This window comes from Peromyscus maniculatus, chromosome 1 (assembly GCF_049852395.1).
Source record: "Peromyscus maniculatus bairdii isolate BWxNUB_F1_BW_parent chromosome 1, HU_Pman_BW_mat_3.1, whole genome shotgun sequence".
NCBI lineage: Eukaryota > Metazoa > Chordata > Mammalia > Rodentia > Cricetidae > Peromyscus > Peromyscus maniculatus.
Genome location: NC_134852.1, coordinates 37,516,833 through 37,543,392, shown reverse-complemented (window position 1 = coordinate 37,543,392; position 26,560 = coordinate 37,516,833). Strand labels below are relative to the sequence as shown.

The following is a 26,560-nucleotide window of genomic DNA, read 5'->3' as shown; positions in this document are numbered from 1 at the left end:
GAGATGCCAGCCCTATGTGGGCACAGGCAGAGGCACTGAGGCCCCACGGGATTGTACAGCGCCCGAGCCATGGAGCCCAATCCGTTCCCCGAGACCACAACACACAGCCAGTAGCAAAAAGTCCAAGCTTTATTCCCTGTCCCTGTTGAGGTCACCAGGCCTCAGGGCCCGGAGGTCCGAAACGCTGCAGCAGCCTCTCCTGGTCCTCCAGGTCCTTGCGCACTTTCTTGCGCATGTAGAAGATGGGACAGTCGCGGCTGTGAAGGGTGGTGGTCAGGGGCCGTTCCCAGGACTTTGGCCCCTACCCGCTGCCCACCCAGGGGAGGGGGCTGTTTGCTTAGCGGGCACAGGGAAGCCGATAACAGCAGTGCCCCGAGAGGTAGCCAGCCGTATATCAGCTGTCACCTGGCGTGGGAACCCGCCCCGCCCGCCCGTTCCCTGGGGAAAGCCCGGCCCCACCCCAGGGGAGGCTGTGCGGGCGCCCAGCCAGGCAGACCCTGCCCTCTCTTCAGTGAGGTCTGGGTCAGGAGTCTTGGTAGCAGATGGGGGAGGGCGCACCTGGTGCAGATGACGTCTTCGTGCAAGCTGCCCTGGCAACGCTGGCACTGTGTCCAGAGGCGCGAGAAGCGTTCCTCCAGGGCATTCAGGTGTGACACCTGGGCACACGGTGGGCTAAGCAGGACTGTGGGGTCAGGCTTGCCCCAGCTCCGGCCCCACCTCACTCACCTCCTTCTGATAGAGCTCTGACTCCCGTGGCTGACAGAACTCACACACAGCTCCTGGGGGAGGGGTGGGCATCAGCACGGGGTGCTGGGACAGAGCCAGGCCCTAGCCTCCATCCCTGCATCTCTGCTCTTCTCCGCCCGCGGCCCATCCCGGCTTCTGAAAGTCCCCAGAGGCTGGAGAACAAGGGCCTGAGTGTGCGGGGAAAACTCCCCTGGGGAACCCCGGGGCGGGTGAGGACCCCCGGCTGGAGTGCAGGCGGAATGGAGCCTGTGGCGGAGACCCACCAGTGGCTGTAGGGGCTGTGGCTTGGGTCTCACCCTGATGGTTGATCACGGAGCGGCAGCCAATGCAACAGTTGCGGCGCTTGGTGAAGGCCATGAGGCCACCAACCTTGCTGGTGAGCACGGTTTTGCAGCGTGTGTGGTCACCGCCTAGAGGAGAGGAGCTGACAGCCTTGCCCCTGCCCCTTCCTCGCCCACACCCCCTCCTCGGGGCTCCACTTACGTAGCAGCACGGACTCCGCACGGCCCTCACCCAGAATGGGCTCAAAGATGCGCAGCAGCGGCTTGGCCAGCTGCTGCTCCAGGTAGTACTGAGTGTCGATGGGCAGGCTGTGCTCCAGCACAAACAGGGGGTCCTGTGGGCAGGCTGGGGTTACCAACAGCTGCAGAGGGGCACGGGGTGGGGGGAACTGTGGACACCACCCGCAGGTTGTGATGAAGGGGTGCACCTGGGGGCATGACTGGGTGGGGGCCCTCAGGTCACTAAGAGTCAGTTTCCCCACATGAGAAGGGCCATGGAGGGGGTGCAGGGGTCAGAGGTCACAAGGCTGAGAACTGGGTCACTGTTCACTGGGTGGCTTGAAATGATAAAAGCAAACAGAAATGCTGGCAGCCTGGGCAGGGAGGGGCGGAGACGGCCCAGCAGCCAGCTCTGTACAAGGAGGCACTAGGCGGTCAGGCCCCCGAGGAAAGCAGAAGTGAGATTCTGGGAGGGCCCAGCCCAGGTGGGCCTGACCTCCGACTTCATGTAGGCGGCCACGCCTTTGGCAGCACCGATGATCACATAGGGGACGCGGTCACCCAAGCTGGGCGCGCTGCCGGGGTCGCGCTTCCTCATCCTGCGGAGAGGGGAGATGGGTGAGGTTTGAGGAGGGCTGAACGGCCCCAGCTGCAGGAGGCTGTGTGACCGCCTGCCCTACCTCTCAGCCAGTTCCACGTGAGCCTGTTTGCCAGCGTAGTCTGCTGCTGCTCGGGTCAGCTCCTTGGTGATGACCAGCTGGGAGATGTCTATTCGGTTGCAGAGCAGGTCCGAGATGACATCTTTTGCATGGGCCACCGCACCGTCAGGATCCCTGAGACGATGGAGGGTGTCACCAGGGACTACTGAGGACAGGGCTGCAACTTTCATCAGCCAGGAGCTAGGGATCAGGCACTATGGGCTGAGACTGGGATTGGGTAAGTGCAGAGGCAGGAAGGCCAGAGGCAATCACAGCCGCCAGCCTGATTCACCACCGCCCACCATCATGCCAAGACACCTGGGTCCTGGGGGCAGGGTGCTGGGCCCCCGGGTCTGAGGGAGGCTGGCTTCTCGGTCTAGGCGGGACATCACATACCGGTCCACGAGGATTCGGCGCAGAGAGGAAGTAACAAGGTTGGCCACCAGGGGACAATTATCCCTGCGCACGGCCTCCAGGCCCTTGCAGTCCATTCTGTCATGGGTATCAGGCTGGGAGGAGAAGAGCAGGCCAGCATAGCGCTTCTTGCTGATGAGCAGGTATGGAAAGTAAACCTACAAGAGACCCATGAGTGGTGACCCTGTGCCCTTCCCCCACCCCCAATCCTGAGACCCATCAGAAGCCGGGGAAGCAAAGAAGGACCTGTGACCTTGGTGGAATGAGCCCTAAGGAGGCCTGATTCCCTCCAGCATCCTAGGAACCTGACTTGACATCACATCACAGTCGTAGACTGGCCCCTAAATCATGGAATCCAGAGCTGAGATGGTCCCCGACCCAAGGCGGAGCAGCCTGGGGTGCATGTCTGAGCAGCAGGAAGAAGCCAGGTGAGCACTGCAGGGTCCATGCACACCCCTGGTTTGTGCAAGGGAGGCCTCTGGCTCAGAACCCAGAACACTGGGCTTCTGTGTCCTAAGAATGGATACCCAAGAGACTCATGGGAGTGGGAAGCAGGCCCAGAGCACTGCAAGACGTCCACAACCTGGGCACCCCCACACTACTGCAGTGTCAGCCTCTGCAGGCACACAAGTACTAAGAGACCATTGCTAACTGCCGAGACCCCGCTGTCTCCAGAGCTGAGTGCGGGACACACGCACCTTCTCAAACTCAAGACCCCACTGTCTCCAGAGCTGAGTGCGGGACACGCGCACCTTCTCAAACTCAAGACCCCACTGTCTCCAGAGCTGAGTGCGGGACACGCGCACCTTCTCAAACTCAAGACCCCACTGTCTCCAGAGCTGAGTGCGGGACACACGCACCTTCTCAAACTCAAGACCCCACTGTCTCCAGAGCTGAGTGCGGGACACACGCACCTTCTCAAACTCAAGACCCCGCTGTCTCCAGAGCTGAGTGCGGGGACACACGCACCTTCTCAAACTCAAGCCGGATGGGCGATGGAAAGTGACTGGATACCCAGTTTGCGGCCTCCCGACCCAGAGACATTGCCTCAGCCACCGAGGAGACACCAAATCGGCACATCACAGAGTCAGTGTCCCCGTAGACCACCTGCCAGGGTACATGGGAGAGGAATGTCTTCTTAACCAGAACCTGCCATGGTAGGAAGGCCAAGGACCCTGGAGAGAAGGCAGGTATAACCAGACTCTGACCTTGGCGTTGGCATCGTAGCCATTTTCCAGGGTGTACTTGGACTCCACTAGTTGCTTGGTTTTCTCAATCATCTGACGCCCGAACCCAGTGACACTCTGTTAGAGGCAGAACCAGGGAGAGTGAGGACCCAAACGCTTCATGTCGTGGATCCAACTCTGCAAGGACACACCTCTGCCACTTCCAAGCATCGCAAACCATATATCTTAAGTCTATGAAATCGGTGACCTCCGCTCCAAAGTGTGCGCATTCTCAGGGGACAAGGAGCCATTCTCTCATGCATAATAAGCAGGGGCGCTACCACTGAACCACACCCCAGCCCCTCACTGGGGGATTCTAGGCAGGGGCTCCACCACTGAGCCACACCCCAGCCCCTCACTGGGGGATTCTAGGCAGGGGCTCTACCACTGAGCCACACCCCCAGCCCCTCACTGGGGGATTCTAGGCAGGGACTCTACCACTGAGCCACACCCCCAGCCCCTCACTGGAGGATTCTAGGCAGAGGCTCTATCACTGAATCACACCCAACCCCCCCCAACCCCCCACCCTGCAACACACCCCCACCCCCCTCACCCCCGCCGCATTGGGGGATTTTCGGCTGGGGCTCTACCACTGAGCTATATCCTCAAAATTCTTTTTATTTCACCATAGGATCTAAGTCACACAGCTTTGAACTCCCTGAAGCCTAGACAGGCCTCTTGCCTCAGACTCATGAGTAGACAGGAATACAGGCCCACACCACCACATCCTGATCTGTCTGTCTCTTTATAAATTAGGATGAGGCTGGCTGGGTACCGGCGCGAGGCAGGCAGAATGCTGACTGCCTGGGCTTCATGTGGTCATGGGGACATCTGAGAAATCCACACCTGCCCTGTCTTTTGTCCACCTGCTCCATGCTGCTTTTCTCTTATTTTATTCTGGAATGACTCCATAGCTTGTTACACCATAAGAGGCCATGAGAGACAGACAAGATTATCAAGGGCTCCTTTGGCCTGAGGTCCCAACACCCGCCCCTCCCGGTGGGATGCCAGGAGAGTCCACACAGGAGTGAGAATGGCAGGCAGACAGGTGACTCTAGCCGAGGCAGGTCTGGCTGAGGCCCAGCTCCTGGGAGATGCCCTGAGTACCTGGGGCACCCTTCCAGGCCATCAGCTTCCCTGAGCCCTTGAGCCACACCCCAGATCTATGCTTACAAGGTGAGTTAACAGGGACCCTGGGTCACACACGCTTGGTTTGAATCTGGGATGGGGAACTAGAGACGGAGTGAACAGTAGCTTCTGTCAGTCACAGCGCCCATGCCCTCATGAGCCGTGCTGTGAAAACCTTGCTCTGGACATCCCCTAGCCAAATGCTCCTGAGACGTTACTCCTCACTGCTGAGAGCCAAGAACTGGGTCTGTGAGCTGATTAGCAGCACCCCAGCCCCTACAGCAGGGTCAGCACAGACCACCCTGGCAGCACTCGGGCCTCACTCTCTCACCGTCAGTCCGCTTCTGTCTGAACCCAGGGTTGCCACAGTGGTTAAGGAGATGGGGGCAGTTCTTTCCTATTCCTGTTCCAGCTAGTAGTAGCTAAGGTCCTCACACTTGGGACAGAGGACCCTGGCGCTTGCTGACAGGGTCATCATGTGACCCAGCAAATCCAGCCTGGCTGTGGCACTGGCTGCGCCCCTCCTCCCCCTCCTCCCTTCACAGGGATGTGGAAGAGGTGAACAGAGGGGGCGCTGCTGGGGTAGGGGTGTCCAGCGCCCCAGCATCCTGAGTACCCACCTCATCTGACCATTGCCGGAGTCCTGGGGGCCACTTGTCCTGTAAATACTACCTAAGACCAGATTCCCGGTCCCACTAGGCCATGGGCAGGGAGTACCAAGGACGGGTACTCTGGTCTCCGACGACCCTGATATCAGGGTGCAGAGGATGGCCTGACATCCGTGGTTCCTGCCGTACCGGGATACCCTCTGACGCGAGTGACTTCGAATTGCAGGCCACTAGTAACCCAGCCACCCATTAGCATCCCAAAGGCTCACCTGCGAGATCTCCAAACATGGTAGCTTGCCCACCTGGGCACCAGTGAAGCCATACACCGAGTTGGCACTCACTTTCAGTGCCAGCTGCCGTCCATCCAAGACCTGTCGCCGCAAGGGGTCGGTCTCCTGAGCCAGCTCAGCCTTGGCCCTAGGTGGAGGCAGGAGGAAGGCTGTTCAAGGAGACCATGGGTCCAGGGGGGCACCTAGGCATGGACACTGGTCAGGTGCCAAGTCTGGCCTGCTATGCTGTGCACTGCTCAGAATGCAGGCCCAGCAGGCTGCAGGTGCCGCCTGGGAAGGTGCCCCATTTAATGCAGACACAGCTGGAGAAGACCCCACAAGGTCACCACAGGGGGTCTGAGCACTAAGCCAGGGCCAAGGCTCCCGAACCCACCTCTTCCGGGCACTCAGCAGATTCTCCAGGATCTGGGGCAGGAGGCCCTTCCGCACGGAGGACTTCACAAACTCATCCCCAGTGGGTGTCCTGATGAACTCATCTGGTTTAAGGCTGGGGAAGGAGGAGGCACAGAGACTGGGCTTCGGGCTACCTAGGTCCCCAGTAGCCTGCCTCCCCTCACCGTCCCCCAGGCCTCCCCCGGGCCCTGCTCCGGCCTCTCCCTGTCAGCCGCTTCATTAGCCCCATCCACAGCCTGTCTCCAACCCGTGACTGCCATGTCTCCTTTTCCCTGATCACTACTCATGGGCCTGATCTATCGAGATGTGAAACAGGGCTCAGGGTGACTTGGAGGGCGTCCTGGATGAAGGCAGCATACCCCAGCTTCTGAGCAGCCCCGGGCCGTAGCAGCGTGGTGTAGCACAGATTATGGGCCATCATGATGGATGGGTATAGAGAGGAGAAGTCCAGGGTGGCAATGGGGACGTCATAGTACCTGAGGAAGGATTTGGGGGAAGTCAACCCCCATGCTGCCCCTACCCTTGGCCCTTACCTTCCAACAGTTTTAATATACAGGGCCTTAAGTGGCCCAGCTGGCCCTGAACTCCTCCTGAGTGCCGGGATGACATGTGTGTCCCACCATGCTCGGCAGGGTCCTCACCCTTTGAGGGGCTCGATGACAGTGGCTCCCGTGTAGTCCTCGCCACCCTCAGTCTTCACCACAGGCATCAGCAGCCCCTGGCGCATGGCCTGGAGAGGGGAGGGGTGAGTGTCCAGGTACCGCAAGTGTGTGTGCATGTGTGTGTGATGGATGTGGCCAACCAGGCGCAGCCACCCACCTGGCGCAGCAGCTGAGACACGACCTTGACCTGCTGGCCTCGGCTGAGCAGGTACCCAAGGGGCACACCTGTGACACGCGCCATCTCCACGTTGTTCACCAGCACCATAAGGCGCTCGAGCAGCCGAAGCGGCAGGAAGGCATCCTTCAGGCAGTACACGGCCAGGCGGCGGCGCGTCTGCTCATTCCCGTTCTAGGGACAGGCGTGTGGGGTCAGGCGGGAGGCTGGGGGGAGGCCGAGGGGAAGCAGGGGCGGGAGGACCTTGGGGGAGTGTCGGCACCTGCAGGTCGGTGATGATGCTGTGCTGCACATCCTCCTTCTGCTCGCCCAGGAAGTGGAAGCTCACGGCATTGAGCGTGTAGGAGCGGAGCTTGTATTCCCGCAGCAGCACCTGGGCGGGTGGCGTGGGGCAGGGCCTCAGAGTTGCGGGATGCAGCCTGGAGGCTGAGTGGTGGGTGGGTGGGTTTCCCGCATACCTGCAGCATGTCCATCTGAACTCGACCCACCATGCTGACCACCTTACTCTCCCGCCGGCCCACCTGCCTCGACTGGAAGGAGGAGTCTCGGATGTTGGAGCGGAGACCAATCACACGGCCCAGGAAAGGGAAGCGCTCCACCTGGAGAGGGGCAGAGGGCAGAGCCGGTCAGCCTCACTTTGAACCTGACCACACGACCACAGAGCAGGGACAGGGCCAGCTACGGCACTCCTGGGGCTGGAGTAGGGCAGCTGAGGGCAGAGACTGCTCCAGTGGGATGAGGGAGAGACCAGGGACAGGGTTGAGAGCTATAGTCCCGGGAAGACAGAGACTGGTGACAGGTAGAGACAAGGACTGTGCTGTGGGATGTCTTTCTGTACACTGTGAATGTGTTGCTCTCGTTGGTTGAGAAATAAAGGTGTTTGGCCAATGGCGAAGCAGAATAAGGTTAGGAGGTACATTCAACCTGAAGATGGAGATGAAGAAAAGGGTGGAGTCAGGCAGAAGCTGCGAGCCGCCCCAGGAGAAGCAAGATGTGAGACCAGGTGATGCTGTGAAGCCACATGGCAAAAACATAGATCAACAGGAACAGGTTGAGTTAAGATGGAAGAGCTAGCCAGCAAGAAGCCTGAGCCGTGGGCCATACAGTTTGTAATTAATGTAAGCCTCTGAGTGATTATTTTACATGTGGCTGCGAGAGCACCGAGGGGCTAGGCGCGACCAAGGAACTTCCCACTGCAGGACTGTGCCTGGGAGGAGGACAGAGAGAAGCCATATGGGAAGGTTCTGAAAACCAAGAGGGGCGCCTTCGGGAGCTGGGGTACAAACTGGCAGAGAGAGGGTCAGAGGAGGTCGGTGGGGTAGGGGGAAGCGCCTGGGACATGAGCGCTGGTGTCTCCACGCAGCTGGGTAACAAGGTCTGCTCAGCCTATTCATTACCAAACTTGCTACAAACGCAGAAAGCAGGGAAATGATAGAGTATATTCTATTTGGGGCTAAACTGAACCCCCAAAAGATGCTGGGTCCCCCTGTGCATCACCCATGACCCCACTTGCAACAGAGCTGGCCCTTGAAGAAGGATCTAACAAGACTGCAGGGAGGCACAGACGGCCCAAGCAGGTGCAGCCAGGAAGCCTGCACTGGAGCCAGGCTCAGGGGCTGCCCTGGAGCTCACAGAGCACCAGCACCCACACCCTGACACCCAGAGCGGCAGCCGCCAGTGTGCAGCTGGTTACAGTGGCTGGAATGAACAAAGCTCACATGCCCTTTCAACAGCACCCAGCCTTTGCCACCCACCAAAACAAATACCCGCTTCCTTCTTCCAACCCCCCCCCCCCCACACCTTGCCAGTGAATTCTAAAGCAAGGCCCAGCCATGACGGCAGTGATGATGACTGGGATGGGAAGCCTCCTGTCAACATACTTCTGCCTCCAGCTCGAGTGAGGTAAGTTACATGTGGGACTCTAGAGTGGCCGGCCAGCCCTCGGTGACACCCTGAGCAGAAGCGGTGACTCCCATGGGTAGAGGTGTACAGTGCAAGGACAGCCCTGGGGAAAGATCCAGGAGCAGGCTCCCAGCTTCCTCACCTTCAGGGTTTGCGCCCGAGAGATGAGGTATGGGAGGTCAAAGTTCTGAATGTTGTAGCCGGTGATCACGTCAGGGTCCATGGCAAGGATGAAGTTGGCCCAGGCCTGTGGGGGAGCACAGAGGGCCAGCCAGTTTGTCTACTGCCTCAGATACCCTCGCTTCCAGAATGTTCAAGACAACCTTGGCACTTGTAAAACTATCACGGAACTCAGGAACATATTTATCCAAAAATGCACAGCCTCCAACCCCAGAGCCATGGTGTCACTATGCAGAAGGGTCACTGGCACGGCTCCCCGGGGACATGGGCCAATGGGTGCCTGAGGAGGGAAGGGCCACCTGGAGCAGGTCTTCTTCCCGCTCGTAGCTCTGCACTCTGGCACCCAGGATGGGGGCGCAGGGCCGCAGCGTGAGTGCCAGGCGCAAGAACGGCTCTGGCTCGCCCCAGCGCAGTCCCAGGGAACAGATCTGGATCACAGGGTCACGCTCCGGCTCCGGGAAGATGCCTGCAGGGAGGAGGTACACAGGGAGGGGCCTCAGTCCTGCTCCTCCCTTGCCCCAGTGGGCAGGCCCATGGGGTGGCTGATGCTCCAGAGGCTCCAGTCCATTCACTCTGTTCTGATCCGATCACTGCCTCTCCCAGCTCCCGGTCTAGCCAAACGGGGGGCGAACAATCCACCCTGGTGAATCTGCACTTGGAGTTCTCCCTGTAGGGAGCATTCCCCCCACCCCCTCACCCCTCCACAGGGGCCTGGAACATCACTGATGTCCAGAGAGAGGGGAGGAGCCCAGGCTCTGGGGACAGACCTTTGCGGCCAGCACACTCGATGTCAAAGCTGAGCACACGCAGTGGGGCAATGCGCTGCCACTGCCCTTCTGGTGGGTGACTGATCACATCTGACCACAGCACATCCACCTCCAGCTGACACAGTGTGGCCTGGGAAAAGACACGTGGTGGGCATCAACACTGCAGGGAGCCCAGGTTCCCCGCCCCGCCCCGCCCCCGCCCCAGGGAGCCCCTCACCTTCTTCTCTGTCCTCTGAACATACTTCCCAGCTGGGAGCTCCAACCAGTTGCAGCCCACGATGTCAGCATCCACCATGAACCTGGAAGAGTGGTGGTCAGCGGGCAAGGGCCGCCTGGGTGGGGTGGTCAGCGGGTAAGGGGTGGGGTGGGGTAAAGGGAAGACGGGACGGCACCGGATCTCGAAGTCCACGTTGGCCTCATAGGGCGCGAAGCTTGGGGTCCCCAGGCCTGGCACACGGATACCCTGTTCCAGGAGGCGGCGGGCTGGTGCCACAAGGCGGGGTAGTGCCAGGATGATGCGGAGAAACGGAGAAGGGCCGTGACCATGGTACCCAAACATGCCTGCAGAGAAAGGAGGTTGGCACCCAGTCCCTGGGGTCCCCATCACCCCACTGGTCCCCAACTACACTCACTCTCACGGGAGCACAGCTCCATGGCCAGCACTGCTGGCCCCGAGAGCTCCTTCCCACCACGCTGGTCCCGGCTGATGGCCGCGTTCAGCTCTCGCTGCAGGTCACTCAGGTGCTCAGCCCCAAAACCTGGTGTGGAAGGCCAGTCAGAAGAGCAAGAGAAGTTCTGGGGTCTAGGAACAACCCCACAGGTCAGGTACACTCACCGGGAGGTGCAGGGGTGTAGAAGTAGGGTGCAAAGCCATGGATATGGCAGCAGATGGAGAAGCCCTCATCGGTGACCCCAAAGGCCCGCAGTATGGGCACTGAATTACGGGATACTGGGGGCCCCCCTGGCAGTGGCACCGCTGAGCCTGGAGGAGTGGTCACAGAACCCCCGTCAGGTCCTTAGCCTTGCCCTTCAAAGTCCTCCCAGGTGCCCTCCTCCACCCACAGGCAGAGCTTGCATTACAGTGGAAGTCAGTTTGCCCGCTGTGGGGCTGGAGACAGAACCGGGCCCTTTACTGAGCCACACCCCAGCCCCTCACTGGGGGATTCTAGGCAGGGGCTCCACCACTGAGCCACACCCCAGCCCCTCACTGGGGATTCTAGGCAGGGGCTCCACCACTGAGCCACACCCCAGCCCCTCACTGGGGGATTCTAGGCAGGGGCTCTACCACTGAGCCACACTCCAGCCCCTCACTAGGGGATTCTAGGCAGGGGCTCTACCACTGAGCCACACCTCCAGTCCCTCACTGGGGGATTCTAGGCAGGGGCTCTACCACTGAGCCACACCCCAGCCCCTCACTGGGGGATTCTAGGCAGGGGCTCTACCACTGAGCTGCGGTTGTCCTACCCTACAATGTAATATTCTAGTAACATTTGCTTATGAGTAGGGAGGAGATGCATGAGCCACAACACGTGTGGAAATCAGAAGACAGCTTTGGGAGTTGGCTCTCTCCTTTTACTATGTGGCTTCTGAGGACTGAAATCAGGCTTGGTGATAAGCACCTTTACCTGCTGAGCCCAGTACTCTGAGCCCGGCTCCCCACTGAGCACCCCACCTGCCTCAGTCCAGCCACTGCGGCAGTGACTGTGTGTGGCCACCAGAGTACCGCGTCTGCATCCCCTGCCAGCTCACCCACATAGTGGTCGATCTCCAGCTGCTGGAAGATGAGGGGCTCCGTGCTGGGGTCCAGGGCACGTAGGTTAGGCCGCAGCCAGCGCGGGTCAATGTCCGCAGTGGAAAACTGCCCTGGATAGAGACAAGGAGCAACCACCCTCTGCTCACGGAGGAAAGCTGGGTGGAGGTGGCGGGACAGACTGGGGGTCCAGGACTAAAATCGCTCAACCAGGAAGGGCAGCCTAGACACCAGAGAGAATGAGCTGGGACAACATTCAAGTCTAGGAGTTTGAAATCAGCCTGGGAGCCAGCCAGGAAGGACCCCCTGGGGTCAAAGGGTAGCCTGGCAGATGCCAGCCACCTCTCAGTATCTCTGTAACCAGGTGGGGGTCAGGAGGGGTGCCTACCGCCCGCGGTGCCCTCTGGAGGCAGCTGCAGCTCCTCCTCTGCCTCCTGCAGCCGATTCTCATCCTCTGTCTCCTCCAGCTGTGCCAAGCTCTCCTCAAACTGTGATGGTTCATCCTCATCCCACAGGCCCCCACGAATCCGCTTTGGAGGCACCCCAGGGCCTGGTCCTTGTCGCCGCTTAATATCCATCCTGTGGGCAAGCTGGGGTTCAATGGGGTCTACGTAGACCTCACTCCCCACTCCCGTTGTACATCCACCATGGCCCCAAGCCTTTTCATGTGCAGCTTCCACCCACAGGTCTGGCACCCCATGCTCGATGGGCCCTTCACCAACAGCTGGCCCCGCGATGCCCCTTCCTCACCCATCCCCATTCCTCCCTCACTTTGTGAGCTTAAGCTCGTCCGTGTTCTCCGCCCTCCCCACATCCTCGCATCCCCTTCATTTTCCACAGTCCCTTTACCCCGCGCCTTCACCTACCCAGGCACCCACCACGACCAAACCCTTCTGCAGTGACTTCTGTTCACAGAACCCTGATGCTTCTCCAGACTCCAGTGGTCAAACACAGCGCCGCCACCCTAGCCTTGCCAGGTCCCTGCCAGCTCCACCTTCCCACATGGTGCAGGACACACCGTGATTAACCCTAATGGCTGAACTTCTGAATGGAAGCCATGCCCCTTCTTCCCTCGGTTACAGTCTGGGTACGCGGTATGCTACGAGACTCAGGTGTTGAAAGCTTGGTCTCCAGCTGCTAACACGTGGGGAGATGAGCAGCCACACAGCGACTCCCTCATCACTGGATGAGTCCACTGATGAACTCACAATTCACGTTCACTTGTGTTGTTTGGGTTTTTGTTTTGTTTTTGTTTTTTCAAGACAGGGTTTCTCTGTGTATCTATGCGCCTTTCCTGGATCTCGCTCTGTAGACCAGGCTGGCCTTGAACTCACAGAGATCTACCTGGCTCTGCCTCCCGAGTGCTGGGATTAAAGGCGTGCGCCACCACTGCCTGGTCATGTTCATCTTTGGACGTGTGGGGGTCAGAGGTCAAGCCTGGGTGTCATCCTTCAGGCACTGCCCACCTTGTTTTTTGAGACAGGGTCCCCCTCTGACTTTGAGTTTTCAAGTAGCCTCGGCTGGATGCCACCTTGCCCCAGGGGGCTGCCTGTCTGCTTCCCCAGTGCTGGGGTCACAGATGGGCCACTACTCTGGGTTTCTCCCCTGCATGCTGGGGATTGAACTCAGGTCTTCCTACTTGTACGGCAGGCCCTTTACCCACTCCACCATCTTCCCGGCCTCTGCACTCAGAAATAGAAGCATGACCGGAAAGTGCTAGAGACCCGAGAGGAAGCGGATCTCTGGGGACCTGGCTTTGAAAGGATGGCTAGTTCCCAGTCCTCCTTCCCAGAAGCCCCTTGCTCTGTCACAAAGCAAGCAGTTCTGCTCCCCACCACGTGCTCTCCCCATGGGCTGAGAAGTAGCACAGCCCAGTAACACAAACTGAAGCTCTAAACCAAATCACCCCTGGCTGCTTCTCAGGTCTGAGGAGGCCATGGGAAGTCTAACACCACCATCACCAGGAAGCAAGTAGACCTGGACGCTTGAAACACCCAGGAGCAAGGACCAAAGAACCAGCTCCAACTCAGCTGTCCCTGTCACGGCCCGCAATCCAGTAGTATGTACAACAAATGAAGCATACAGCAGGGAGGGGGGCTGTGTACGTCTCCTCTCAACTGCAGCCCAAGACATGTCTAGAAGTCCCCAGCCGCACAGTTATTTTAAAAGTGGTGAGGCCTGGCTGGCCAAAGCGGATCACTAGCTGGTACTCTTCTCTGGCTCCATGCCACCCCTACCTGCCACCATGGCTGAAAACCTGACGACCAACCACAGAATCTGCAGATAAGCATACTGCAGACATGGATGCGACTGCGGACTGGATGGGACTGGATCTAGGCCAGATGGGCTGAAGAGGTAACTGCTATGATTCAGTAAAAGGTATCCAAAGTCAGGTACATGAGGGCCTGAGGGGTGAGTGCTCATGACCTTTGCAGGCTTCAAGCTCATTTGGGAAAGTCCACGAGTGTGGGTCTGCTGAGGAGGCAGAGAGCACCCCACGAGTGCCGGAGCGTGCGGGAAAGTGCCAGCGCAGGGACACTGATGGCGGTGTTGACAGGGGTCGCTTCATTCTACTTTTATTTCAGCCCTCTGGAGTCCATCATAAAGGAAAGACGACCACACACACACACACACACACACACACACACACACCTTCATATATGTGCTCTTGAGAAGGCAGGCTGAGAACAAGGGGATACTGGAAACATGGAGTAGATTCATACCCAGCAGGGAGGCCAGGCAGCTGCCCCAGGTTCAAGTTAACCCCGCCCACTCCTAAAGATCACCCCACATCCAGATAGAAGACTCCACTACTTAGGGTGGTCTGCAAGGTACATGACCAGGCCCCACCCAGACAGGAGGCTGTTGTCCAGGCTGCTCAGGACCTTTGGATAGCAATGGTGAATCAGCTTGGGTCTTTCTTGTTCTAGGTTTGGGGGCTTAGCTGGGCCTAGCAGTGTAGAGCCACCTCAAGCAACCTAGGACACTAAGGAAAGAGGGCCACAAGTTCAAGGCCAGTCTGGGCAACTTAATATGACTGTAAATCAAAATAAAAAGCAAAGGGGCCAGGTGTGGTGGCACTCACTTTTAATCCCAACACTTGGGATGCAGAGGTGAGCAAATCTCTGTGAGTTCAAGACCAACCAGGTCAACATAGTGAGTTCCAAGCAAATCAGGAGCTAGTCAGACCTTGTCTCAAAGCAAGCAAACAAACAAACCAAACACATACACACAGCGAGCGCGAGAGAGAGACAGAGAGAGAGCGAGAGAGACAGAGAGAGAGGGGGGGGGAGCGAGAGAGAGAGAGAGGGGGGGAGCGAGAGAGAGAGAAAGAGAGAGAGAGAGAGAGAGCGAGAGAGAGAGGAGAGAGAGAGCGAGAGAGCGAGAGAGAGAGAGAGAGAGAGAGAGAGAGAGAGAGAGAGAGAGAGCGAGAGAGAGAGAGAGAGAGAGAGAGAGAGAGAGAGAGAGAGAGAGAGAGGGAGAGAGGGAGAGAGAGAGAGATAGGGGAGAGCGCTGGGGACGTGGCTCAGTGGTAGAACACTTGCCTAGAAGCCCCCAGTGAGGGGCTGTGGGCATTTGGTGGGAATGGGGTTTCCTTTTGGGGTAATGAAATGTCCTAGAACTAGACAGGGATGATGCTCTACAACACACTAAATATACTCAATAGGGCTGAGCTGTTTGTTTCAAGATGCTCAACTTCATGCCAATGCAAAAGGAAAGTCCACACTACCACTTACACAACAGTGCAGAACACACACAGGCACCTAGAGCAAAGCTGTTCACACTTGGGCTACAACCCCAAGTGAATTCGGGGATGTGAAAAACTCCCAAAGCCAATTCAGAATCAAACAAGCGATGACCCCAGTATTCCTGGCAGTGGCGGCCTTCGCTGCAAATGCACAAGCTGCCCACTTTGCCTGCTGCGACACCACCAGCGCATGTACAGAGTCACCATCTGGGTTCAGCTGCGGAAGACAAAGACAGCATCCCCACCGCCCCATCATGCATCAACTCAGCATATTTGGTGTAGTGTGAGAATATCTGGCTATAAAAATGACGGTCAGAGGGGCAGCCACCCAAATCCTGTAAACCGCCCTCAGGAATGAGGCAGACTTGCTTCGAAAACCAAAAACCATGGCCCAGTGCTTGACACACCATTGCAGGCTTTCCTACAATACAGCCTGTAATAAAATGAGGCTGTTCTTAATCCCGGGTGATAGGATTGCGTACCTGTATTCCAAGAAGGTTGGAAATCAACAAAACTCGCATGTGGCATGCACCCAGGCCAACTTCAAGGAGTTTGTTTTGAGACCTGAAGTTCTTTTTCTTTTTTTGGTATTTTAAATCAGGGTTTCTCTGTGTAGCCCTGGCTGTCTTGGAACTCGCCCTGTGGACCAGTCTGGCCTCAGACTGGGAGATCTGCCTGCCTCTGCCTCCTGAATGCTAGGATTAAAAGGGTGCACCATCACTGCCCAGCCAGAGACCTAAAGTTCTTAGACACTCAACAAAACAAAAACGTGTCAGCAGGACCTGCGAGGGTCCCATGTGTGCTGTGTCTGTGACAAGACCAGCATACTTTCCTTATGGAGGAACAGAAAGTCACTGTGAATATGTGGAAAGCACATCCACAGTGGAAACAAGAACATAAAACTTCTTGTGATAACAAAATTCAAGGCTTGCTCTGTGTGTGTGTGTGGGGGGTGTGAAAGCAGAGGGAGACCTGGTGGGACAAGGGGGGGGGCAACTGTAACACGACAAAAATGTGTTCTGTTCCCAGCACCGCCACACAACTCTAACACCAGCTCCAGGGCTCGGCCACCCTCTTCTGGCCTCAGGAGCTGCACACACACAAACAACTAAAAATAAAATAAACCTTCAAAGAAAATTCTTAGGGGCTCAGCAGTCAAGAGCATGGGCTGCTCTTGCAGAGGCCCTGGGTTCAGTTGCCAGCCCCCAGCTCACAGCCATCAGTAACTCCAGCTCCAGAGGACCTGGCAGCAAGGGCCGCCCTCTGCAGGTACTGCATGCGTGTTGTACACATATGTATACACAAGCAAACACTCAAAGTATAAATAAATCAATCTTAAAAAGTTCTTGGGCAGCCGGGCGTGGTGGCGCACGCCTTTAATCCCAGCACTCGGGAGGCAGAGGCAGGCGGATCTTTGTGAGTTCGAGGCCAGCCTGGGCTACCAAGTGAGCTCCAGGAAAGGCGCAAAGCTACACAGAGAAGCCCTGTCTCGAAAAAACCAAAAAAAAAAAGTTCTTGGGCAAAATAAGTCCTGAGAACAGCCACAGGACTGCTTGCTTCCAGAGTGAGGAGACTGATGGGATCTGAGGGCGTATTAAGGAATGTTCTGGAAGATGTTTGCCTTCCGCACACCTGTACAGTTGACTAAATCACACCTCAGTCAAAAAAGAAAAAGAAAAGGCTGCACGCAATTCTACATATGAGACCTGACCCTAATAGGTTGGGTCATATGAAGAACCTGCTTTTACAAGGTTATTTCCGGTACCATTGTTTAAAATCCCTAAGGACTGGAAACCACCTAAATGTCTTCCCCAGGGGGACAGTTTCAATAGAATCCGTTAGTACCATTCAATGGAGTACTATGCAGCTGTATAAAGGAATGAGGAAGCCATAAGGTGATAGGAAATTTCTCAAAGAGGCTTTGTCTCTTGTAGGTAAGTCAAGGTGTGGGATGGTGTGCTTCTGCTTTTGTTTTGTATTTTAAAAAGACAAAGACATCTAAGGAAATGATTAACCTACAGCCACCTGAGAAGCTGAGGCAGGAGGATCAGTTCAAGCTTAGCCCCACGAATCATTGCAAGATCAGATTTTAAAAAGGTGGGGAATAAGGATCTGGATCTGGAAAAAGGGCTGAGGATGCCATGTCAGGCCCCAAAGTATAGAAGAAGCCCCAACACAGTCCTGGGAAAGCAGGCCGCTGCGGCTAAGGACTTCTTCCTTCGTGTTAGGAACTGCCTGCACTATCCCATGCTGAGCCGACTGCTCTTCGGGACTCTGCCTGGAGTGCTGATGGTGAAGTCCAACAGAAAAGACAGGCACATGTGCTGTTCTAAAGGAGCCCCTGGGCACTCCAGACCCCAAAGGAGGGGGCATGGCTCTGCAATGCACAGGAAGTGAGTGCACCTCTCTCACCAGGCGAGGTAAGTGCAGACACACTTCTAGACAGTGGGCTGGCCTTCAGGGAACAGAGTGGGAAGCTGATGTTACAAGGGACAGCTTTGCCCATGTCACTCACTACATGCCTCCCAGACAGTGGGTCTGGTGTTACCATAATCCAAGCTGTAGACCTCAGGGCAAATTCAAAGCCAGCCAGAGCTATAGAGCATCAGCAGGGATGTGGAATATAACACAGCAGGGCCCTACCACGAGTCACACACCCCTCATTGGGGGATTCTAGATCTGACTAAGTTGCCCTGACAGTACCAGAACTCACCATCCTCCTGTCTCCAGAAGCTGAACAATTGTTTACATTTCAATTCACTTCTCCCAGGGTTGCCAGATCCAAGTACTCCTGAGCCCCCCCTGGAGGGCTGGCACTCAAGAATCTCCCATTCCCACGAACTGCTTCTGTCATCCCAGTCTCCCCTAATCCTGGGCAGGGATGCTCCCCTGACAACCACCTTGGAGACACAACTTTCCCCTTCCCCTCAGGGCATATTTGGCCGCAGATGCAAACCCCACCCACTCATCAGCCTGCAGTGCAGGTGTGTCTCGGCTCCCACACTGTGGTTCCTAACACAGTAACCGCTCATTTCCCCCAGGACACCTCACACACCGCTGGCTTCAGGCCTGGTTCCTCCTCTGGGCTCCTCTAGTGAGGCTGCTCTGGAGCTGTGTCTCAGCTCCCCCAACAAACACCAGACTGGGTAAGCAGGCTGCCCCAACCCAATATCAATTGGCTTTTTTTAAATTATTATTATTACATAAAGCATCACATGGGACCCAGTGAGACAGCAGAGATAATGGATAATGGTGCTTGCCTAACAGCCTGAGTTTGATCATGGGGAACCCATATGGTGGAATGAGAGTAACTCCATGAAGTTGTCCTCAGATCTCCACGTGGGCACCACGGCACATTTGCGCACACACTAAATATAAGAAAGGCAGGCATTCCAGCTCCGAGGCATCGCTTTTTCTCCCCTTCCTTTTATTATTATTATTATTATTGCTATTATTTGGCTTTTCGAGACAGGGTTTCTCTGTGTAGCCCTGGCTGTCCTGGAACTCACTCTGCAGACCAGGCTGGCCTTGAACTCGGAGATATATCTGCCTCTGCCTCCCTAGTGAGGGGATGAAAGGCGTGGGTCACCACGCCCCGCCCATTCCTACTTCTTTTTGGACTTCCTGATGCTGTCGCCTGGCTTCTAGAACAGCGGTGCCCGCAGCTCCCGCACCTCTAAGGCCGGGCTCGCGCGCACACCGAGGAGCTGTGTGACCCGGGACAGTCCCACGCGCCCCGGCCCCTCAGCTCCAGGGATCCCCTGCGCCGCCAGCCCTGCTCTGCCCTGCCCGCGGCTGCACATAGTCAGCGAGCCCTCCGCTCGAGCCCTCCGCTCACCGGCCGAGCGCCCCATTCCCTTCTTCCTTACTCACCCGCACCAAACAGCTTTTCCCGCCACAAAATACGCCGCCGTGACCCCTGAACCCTGTGCGCGCAGGCCCAGAGCTACGGCGCGCCAGCGGGGCCCCGCCCCTGGCCCGCTAGGGCGGGCAAAGCACAGCCCTCTCCCTAGCGGATCCCAAACCCCGCCCTCCTACAGGTGGCCCCGCCCCTCGTGACGCTACGGCCCGAGGACACGCCCCCAGCGACCTGGCGCAGTCGTCGCGGCAGACCTGCGGTTCCCGAGCGCTCCCTGCAGAAACGTGGGGAGACTGCCGCGGCGGGTGCTGCCCTGCTGCCTACCTACCCCGTCCTACCCTTGCTAGAAAAGGCTCTTTCTCAGTTTCCCCACGTGATCTTGCATGACGCGGGGTCGCCTATTAACTTACTTCTGTTGCCCCACAAATCCCTTCCTGACTTGCTTATGACACTCATGGCCCAACTTTGGCAACCTGCCCCTAGCCAGGGAAAGTGTCCTCTCCACACCTTCCCCATAAAGCTCCTCTCCCTTCCCCTACAGCTCCACCCACCTTGCCCTCTGGCCTCCAGAGCCCAAGCTGTGCTGGGTAAGGACACCTGTCCTCGTGTGCACCCCACCCCCACCCCCACCCCGTGGTCTGGACCTAGACCAAGAGCAAGCAGTCACCTGGGCAAGGAGGTGGCCCACCCCTCCCACTTCTCACACTGGGCTCAGGGCTGGCTTGTACTCAGACTTTATTTCCTTGTTTTTGATTTTGTTTTTATTAAATAAAAGGGGCAGAAGAGGGGACCTGTGGTCTCCCAACTGTGGGGAGACACCAGCCCTCACCTCTCCACTCAAGGTGCATGGCGTGGTAGGCTGAGGTGTAAGCTGGGTGGGAGGGCAGCTGGGAAGGTCAGAGGCTAAGACCTGTGACCCTCACCCCTCCTGGAAGACTCGGTGGGTGGGGAGGGGCCTCCTGATGCCAACTGCCACTGGGCTTGAGGCTGAGCCCCTCAGAGCTGGGCCGTGACCATGTCCTCCCACCCCATGAGGAAAGGCAAAGCGTCCATCTGCAAGAAGATGCCACCAAGCTGGGGCACTCGTGGCGGCCCCTACTCATGTACGTCCCAGATCTCAGACAGCAAAGGCGGCAGCTTCTTGTCCTGGAGCCGCAATGCAAAGACCTGCTCCGAGTGCACAGAGCTCAGGGTGCGCAGGCTCACCAGCTTCATGAGCATGCGTGGGAAACGGAGCTGGTCCTGCAGGGGAAAAAGAGGCAGGTAGGTGCTGCGGGGGAGGCCCGCTGAGTCTAGAAAGCCAGTACCGTGAGTGGTCAGACCAACCTCGAACCCAACCCAGAGGCTGGGACATCTCTGACCTCATAACACAAAATGTGGCTGACTGAGACTAGGCTCTGAGAAGAAAGGCAGACCCCAGGCTCGGCACGCCCCGACGTGTACCACCGGACCCCAGCACCAAGCCTGCCCGCCAGCGATGGCAGCTCCCATACCTGCGGCCGCTTGATGCGAGTATAGGAGAGGAGCGCCTCCACGTAGGGCTGCTGCAGCGCCTCCACGCGGCTGGGCTCCTGCACGTTGGGACGGTCCGCCGAGAAGATGTTGATGGCAATGAGCAGGGCATACTCGGCATCGTCCAGGCCCAGCCGGCGCATGGCCCGCGAAAACTCGAAGATGGGGTTGATGAACTCCACCTGCAAGCCTGCAAGAGTGGCGCTCGGTCCCAAACCAGCTTTTTTTTTTTTTTTTTTTTTGTTTTGTTTTGTTTTGTTTTGTTTTGTTTTGTTTTTTTTTTTTTTTTTGTTTTTTCGAGACAGGGTTTCTCTGTGTAGCTTTGCGCCTTTCCTGGAACTCACTCTGTAGCCCAGGCTGGCCTCGAACTCACAGAGATCCACCTTCCTCTGCCTCCCGAGTGCTGGGATTAAAGGCGTGCGCCACCACCGCCCGGCGACCCCAAACCAGCTTTACACCCTGCCCCTGGTCCCGGGTACTCAGATGGTAAAAACAGGAACAGTTACTCCTGCTCCCTCCCAGTGCGGACCCTGTGAGTGTCTGTTACACAGCAGCCATACCACCGAGACAGCACCCACAGCCTTTCCCTCCCACAGACCTGGAGGGTCACATCCTCTCAGGTCCCAGAATCTGTCCTCATGGAGGCAGAGGGAAAGGAGGCAGGCTAGGCCACACTGTAACCCCTAGGTACTCCCACTGCTCAGACTCAGATATGCTGACGTACTTCTAACTATTACTAAGTGTACCTACTGTGTGATTTACAACCCAACACAACACACCCCCTCTCTGTAAAGGATAACCAATTCTAGGCTGCCCTGGGATACTGAACGCTAAGTCCTGATGCTGGACTGTGCTGATGGGCACAAATTCAGAGCAAGGTAGCCAGTGCCTGGGAGAGAGGATGGACCAAGGCAAAGGAGGATGGAGGTCAGGTCCTGTCCTGGCAGAGGGAGTATGGGAGCTGATGGGAGCACCCTGGACTGCGGTAAGGACAGACATGTTGGGAGAGTAGCAGCAGAGAAGCACCAATCCTTGTGAGGGTCCAGGCAGGAGTGGCTGAGCCTGGGGCCAAGCCGTGCAAGGTCTGGGGGTGGGATGCCTAATGTCCTTTCCAGCCCTACCTGCCTAGGCCTGACTGCCTGGGGCTCCATGGTTACTTCAAGCCTGGCTCCAGGGCCTTTGCCCTAGGATCCTCAGAGCCCTGCTGAGCTCACACCGGGAGAATCCTAGGACTTTCTTGTATAGTGGAAGGGCTGGAGCCTAAAGAAGGAAGACAGGGTTGGAAGTGGATGCCTAAGGATACTGAAAGTCATCCTGGGAGAAGTGATGGGAAGCCCAAAGCTGAGTGAGCAAGCCTCTGTTCACACTGGGTGGCAATGGGCAGTGGCACGCTGCCCCATCCTCGGCCCTAATGTCTTTCTCCCAGGCAGACAGCCAGGGGAGCTCCCCAGGACAGAGCCCCGTGAGTCAGCCTTAGCAGTGGGGACTTCTTCCTAATTTCCTACCAGAGTGCCAGCTGACAGCAAAGGCTGCCATGCATCTGGCTTTGATGAACATGGTCTTGCCAATGCCCAACCTGGAGGTCCAATGGGGCAGAAACACCAGGACTGAGCCAGTGCCCTCCACAAACCTGCGCGGTGGAAGTCATCCTTGCTGTAGGTGAAGTCCTTCAGGAACGTGATGCACTCTGTCTCGTGGTTGTAGCGTCTGGCTGTCTCCAGCAACATGATCTGAAGATGACAAGGTACAGGGCTCTTCAGCTGCCCCAAAGTCACATGTGCTAAGACCAACTGCCTGCCACCCCTCTGGCAGGCCAGACAGTCCTGGCTCTCCTTCCTCCAACTCTGCCACCCACTGCCCCATCCAAGGACACTTGCCCCACATGATTACGAGGCCCCAGCCGGCGTTTTGACTCTTAGGGCTTTGCATACAGTCGACACTCAATACTGCCTCACTCTCCTTGCTTTGGCTCAAACAGCCATTCCTTTGAAGTCTTAGGGGAACATTTCCTCTTTAGCAGTCCATCTGACCTCATCCTCATCATTCTCTACCGCAGCCCGTTTCCCTTTCTCCCCGCTGGCTCACTGGCCGCTCTAGCTCTCTTGTTAGGACTGGAACACTCCCGCTCACCACACCCCACAAGGGTTAGGACCGACCAACTTGCACTACATCCAGCTCTGGTCTCTGTCCTAAAGCCTGGCCATTACCTCAATGGTGGATGCCTTCAGGAGAGCGATCTGGTCCTCCCGGCCCAGCTGCAAGAACCCTGGCACCTGCTTGGCGAAGTCCACAATCTCCTGGACCGAGATGATGGCCAGCTCGGTGAAGTGGGCAAAGCGCTGCTGACGAGCATCCCGGGACTGAGGGTCTGCACCCAAGGGCCAAGGCTGGGACAGGAGACCAGGGTCACACGGGACTCGCATGCCCTGCGGAACCCTCCCCGGCCAAGGGGCTCTGCCCCGGGCTGCGCGAGGCGGTACCGTGACTTTGGGCTGGTCGGAGAAGGAGCGTTTGTTGCACTGCAGCTGCGCGGCGACCAACTGCTGGATCATCAGCTCTTGTGCGGCCGTCAGCTGGACGCCTTCTCCGTCCCCAGAGCCACCCACTTCCGAAGTGCCAGGGGAGGCTACAGGCCGCGCTGTGCCACCTGGCGCTGGCTCAGTCGCGGGTGGCTGCTGCTGCTGCTGCTGCTGCTGCTGCTGCTGCTTCTGAATCTTTTTCTTCCGAATCTGCTCCTCAGAAAGCACGCCTGCAGGACAGCCAGCCTCAGTGGTGAACCCCACCTTCACTGACTCCTCCCCTCCCAAGAGGACCCCTTCTCCCCTCCCTGGACTCACACTGCTCCCGCATGCCAGCCTCCTTGCATTTGCGCAGCCGACAGAGCTGGCACTTGCGCCGCATGAAGGCGTCCATCTGGCAGGTCCCACTGCCCCGACAGGCATAGCGCCCGGCCCCACCGTGGACCACGCTGCGCCTGAAGAAACCTTTGCAGCCTTCGCAACTGAGCACATTGTAGTGGAAGCCCGACGCCTTGTCCCCACACACGCGGCACAGCTCGTGGCCCAGCATCTTCGGGGCCGGACCCTTCTTCCGCTTGCGCTCCGGCTCATCCTCTGGCTCTAAGATGACTTGGGGTGAGCAGAGGCCATGAGAGAGAGAGTGACAAAGAGAGACAGCAGCCTGGGGACAGGCCATGGAAGGTCCCGAAGTGAGGGTGTGAGGACAGGGCAAGACAGGCAGTCGGTGGCCCCAGAAGGAGTCCGAGGAGTCACAGGGAAAGGAAGGAAAGGCCCACCTGTCTCCCTGTCTCACCTACGATGTAGGCAGAGCTGGACCCTTCGGGGCCTGGAGGGGCATCAGGCTCCTGCCCCTCCTCCTTGATGGTGGGCGAAGCGGAGGAGGTACTGGGCCGAGGGGAACCATCCCCTAGAAGAAGGAAGAGGGACAGTGAGCTCCTCCGGCACCGTGGGAGGGGCCCTGCAGGGGAAGTGGGTCACTCACCAGGCACCGGTGTATCCAGAGAACTTGTGGAGGAAGACATGGTGGGTCACGAAGCAGCCTGTTGGACACAGGGAACCCAGCCAATTACAGGTCGGGATAAGGGTGCTTCTCCTTCCAACACTCAGGACTCCTCTGTGATATGATCTCACGCAGCCCAGGCTAACCGAACTGCATGGCTGAACATCTTGAACATCTCCTGCCTCTGCCTGCCACATCCTGGACCTCATTACCCTACACAGTCTTGGGATACTCAGCACTCGTGCCTCAGCCTACCAAGTGCTGGCGTTAGAGGGCTGTGCCACCACACCTCAGTGTTTCTACTTCTGCATATACGCCCAGTTCTAGTCCCAGATGTTTGTAACATCTGGCCGATTTCAACAATGCCCGCCCACTTCAGCCCTAGCCCAGCCCACTGCTCCCTCCTCCTCTCTCTGAATCATGACCTCCCATGACAGTTTCCACTGCCTTAACACTAAGGGAGCCCAACAATCTCAAGTTCTTCTTCTGTGCGCACCCACTGCGCTATTTCAAGCAACCCTAACTCTGACCAGCCCCTCCCATCAGGCCACAACCCATACCCTCCTACCATAGGTTTCTTCAAGGTTGTGCCCCCAAACAGCCCCCAGATCTTACCCCTCCCATCAGGTCCCTCGGCCTTCCCTCCCCACTCTTGGGCATATACCCAAAGTTTTCCCGGCTCCTGTCTAGGTCCCGCCCATACCATTCCCCAGAAGCCAATCATAGGCTTTTATATGTCACGCCCTCCACGCGCCTGCCTCCAAGCTCCACCCACTTAGCTCTAGGCCCTCCCCTTAGGCTTCCACTATTGCACGGGCTGCCTCCTATAGCCAACCAACTTCCCAATGCCACGCCCCCGTTCGTGTTCAGGCCACGCCCCCTGTTCACCAATCGTACTTTCCCTATCCATGCCCTCGCTACACCCCTAAGCCCCGCCTCCGCAGTGACCCAGGCCCCACCCCAGAGTAACGACCACCGCTCAAGAACCTTCAGACTTCAGCTACACCATGCCCCGCCCCATCTGTGCCCCACTCACCAATCAGATGCTTCCCCTCCACCATGCCCGCCCCCTGGAGCCACGCCCACCTCACTCCAAACCCCGCCCCTCTCCGAGCACCAGGGGGAGGCGGGGCTCATGACTGCACTGGCGGTCTTGAGGCGGTGGGGCGTGGGGTCGCCAACTCCGTTGCCCTGGAAACGGCCTCGGAAAGGCGGGAGCTGCGGCAGAGTGAGGGAAGGAGGCGCGCGCTGAGCGGGACCCGCGGCAGCCCGCGCACCCGGCCCGGCCCCACCCGCTCGGCCGCCCGCTGCGCACCTGCCGCTGTGTCCGCACCCACAGTTGCTCCCCTCGGCACTTCGGAAGTAACTTCAGAAGCCGGGGAGGAGCTCGGAGCAACAACACTGGCTGAGCGCAAAGCAAAAGTAACTTCGCCACTTCTTCCGGCAACCCCGCTGCACGTCACTTCCGGAAATAGGCGGGCCCGGAGGGGTGACAGACTTCCGGTCTGCCCGGGAGCCACCAAATGAGTGGCCTCGTCCGGAAGTGGCACATTTACCGGAAGTGTATTTCTTTCGGTAGTTCCTCTCTAGGACTCTCAGGAAAATGTTCCGGAAAGTTATTTTGTTTCTTTTCACACATGACTAATGAAGCATGTTTTTACCTTTTTGAATTGTCTAAAGTTCTCTACTTTTGTATCAGTGCTGCACGGTTGGTTTTTATTTTTGTTTTGATTTCCGAGACAGGGTCTCATATTCCAAGGATGACCTTGAACTTTTCATTTCCTGCCTACACTTCCCCATTGTTGCAATAGCAGATCCACTTCCAGCCCCGCATATTGGTTCTAAATAAGTTAAATTTGGGGATGACAAGATGCTTCAGCAGGTAAAGGTGCTTGCCACTGGGTCTGAGGACCTGCGTTCAAGTCCCTGATCTCACATGGTGGAAAGAGAGAACTGACTTCCCAAAATTGTAAGCATCTCGACACACGTGCTTACTCAAACACACACAATGCATAAATAAATGTCATAAAATAAGTTCACTTATAGCAGTGAATCCAAAACTAAACCCAGGGTGTTACATGTGCTAGGTAAGCATCCAGCCACAGCTACAGCCTCAGCCCCTCAAACAATAAAGCTTCTGTTAGGTCTCAAACAGGTGACGTTATCTATTTAACATACCAAAGTCGACCTGGCAACCAGGTTCTCCCAGCATCTCTCAGTCCCTATCTGGGACTGACCACAGGGTATGGCTAATATACCATGCTCCCTACCTCTTAATCCCAAAGATGGGAAGAGAAAGACCCAAATGGTCAAGTTAATTCAAGCAAGCAATTAATCAAAGCAAGCTTTTTTATCTGTGTACACTGGCTACCTCCCCCTAAGGTGGGGTTTGAGTGGTCAGCCATGGATGTGAGGAAGACAAGGCTTTTATGACTCAGAGGTAGGGAGTTTCCAAATGGGGGATTTGGTAGGCAAAATAGGC

At 57.3% G+C, this 26,560-nt stretch overlaps 2 protein-coding genes across 4 annotated transcripts; both read right to left on the bottom strand.

Moving 5' to 3' along the window:
- Positions 1–111: 111 nt before the first annotated feature.
- Positions 112–19,417, bottom strand: Pold1 (DNA polymerase delta 1, catalytic subunit). 2 transcript variants are annotated; one of them, XM_042274226.2, is made up of 27 exons: positions 19,302–19,417; positions 11,829–12,019; positions 11,440–11,553; positions 10,526–10,672; positions 10,323–10,448; positions 10,083–10,251; positions 9,908–9,989; positions 9,691–9,820; positions 9,223–9,389; positions 8,886–8,990; positions 7,300–7,440; positions 7,104–7,214; positions 6,824–7,015; positions 6,646–6,734; positions 6,364–6,480; positions 5,985–6,098; positions 5,591–5,738; positions 3,568–3,663; positions 3,329–3,466; positions 2,342–2,517; positions 1,928–2,080; positions 1,744–1,846; positions 1,231–1,363; positions 1,044–1,157; positions 727–779; positions 559–656; positions 112–257 (listed from the first exon to the last, which is right to left on the bottom strand). In XM_042274226.2, exons 2-27 carry the CDS (start codon positions 12,016–12,018, stop codon positions 152–154), a joined length of 3,312 nt encoding a protein of 1,103 aa, XP_042130160.1. In that variant the 5' UTR covers position 12,019; positions 19,302–19,417; the 3' UTR covers positions 112–151. The 2 variants fall into 2 exon arrangements, with proteins under 2 accessions (XP_042130160.1, XP_006986263.1); XM_006986201.4 differs by lacking the exon at positions 19,302–19,417 and adding an exon at positions 19,062–19,150.
- Positions 19,418–19,765: 348 nt separating this feature from the next.
- Nr1h2 (nuclear receptor subfamily 1 group H member 2) lies at positions 19,766–25,566 on the bottom strand. 2 transcript variants are annotated; one of them, XM_006986202.4, is made up of 10 exons: positions 25,394–25,566; positions 25,165–25,296; positions 24,061–24,118; positions 23,872–23,985; positions 23,397–23,687; positions 23,040–23,308; positions 22,767–22,946; positions 22,190–22,289; positions 20,541–20,749; positions 19,766–20,289 (listed from the first exon to the last, which is right to left on the bottom strand). In XM_006986202.4, the coding sequence occupies exons 3-10, from the start codon at positions 24,098–24,100 to the stop codon at positions 20,143–20,145; spliced, it is 1,350 nt and encodes a 449-aa protein (XP_006986264.1). In that variant the 5' UTR covers positions 24,101–24,118; positions 25,165–25,296; positions 25,394–25,566; the 3' UTR covers positions 19,766–20,142. The 2 variants fall into 2 exon arrangements, with proteins under 2 accessions (XP_006986264.1, XP_042130187.1); XM_042274253.2 differs by having other exon boundaries at positions 23,397–23,678.
- Positions 25,567–26,560: the final 994 nt, after the last annotated feature.

Bases quoted from the DNA above. Each gene is read 5' to 3' on its own strand.
- Pold1 (XM_042274226.2), bottom strand. From the start codon at position 12,018: ATGGATATTAAGCGGCGACAAGGACCAGGCCCTGGGGTGCCTCCAAAG. The intron at 7,441-8,885 runs GTGAGGAAGCTG...GCCCCTCTCCAG, and splicing joins CTCGGGCGCAAACCCTGAAG to GTGGAGCGCTTCCCTTTCCT. The intron at 6,735-6,823 runs GTGGGTGGCTGC...TCCCCTCTCCAG, and splicing joins TGTCTCAGCTGCTGCGCCAG to GCCATGCGCCAGGGGCTGCT.
- Nr1h2 (XM_006986202.4), bottom strand. From the start codon at position 24,100: ATGTCTTCCTCCACAAGTTCTCTGGATACACCGGTGCCTG. The intron at 23,309-23,396 runs GTGAGTCCAGGG...GCTGTCCTGCAG, and splicing joins GGCTGGCATGCGGGAGCAGT to GCGTGCTTTCTGAGGAGCAG. The intron at 20,290-20,540 runs GTATGGGAGCTG...TTTCCCCTGCAG, and splicing joins CTCGCATCAAGCGGCCGCAG to GACCAGCTCCGTTTCCCACG.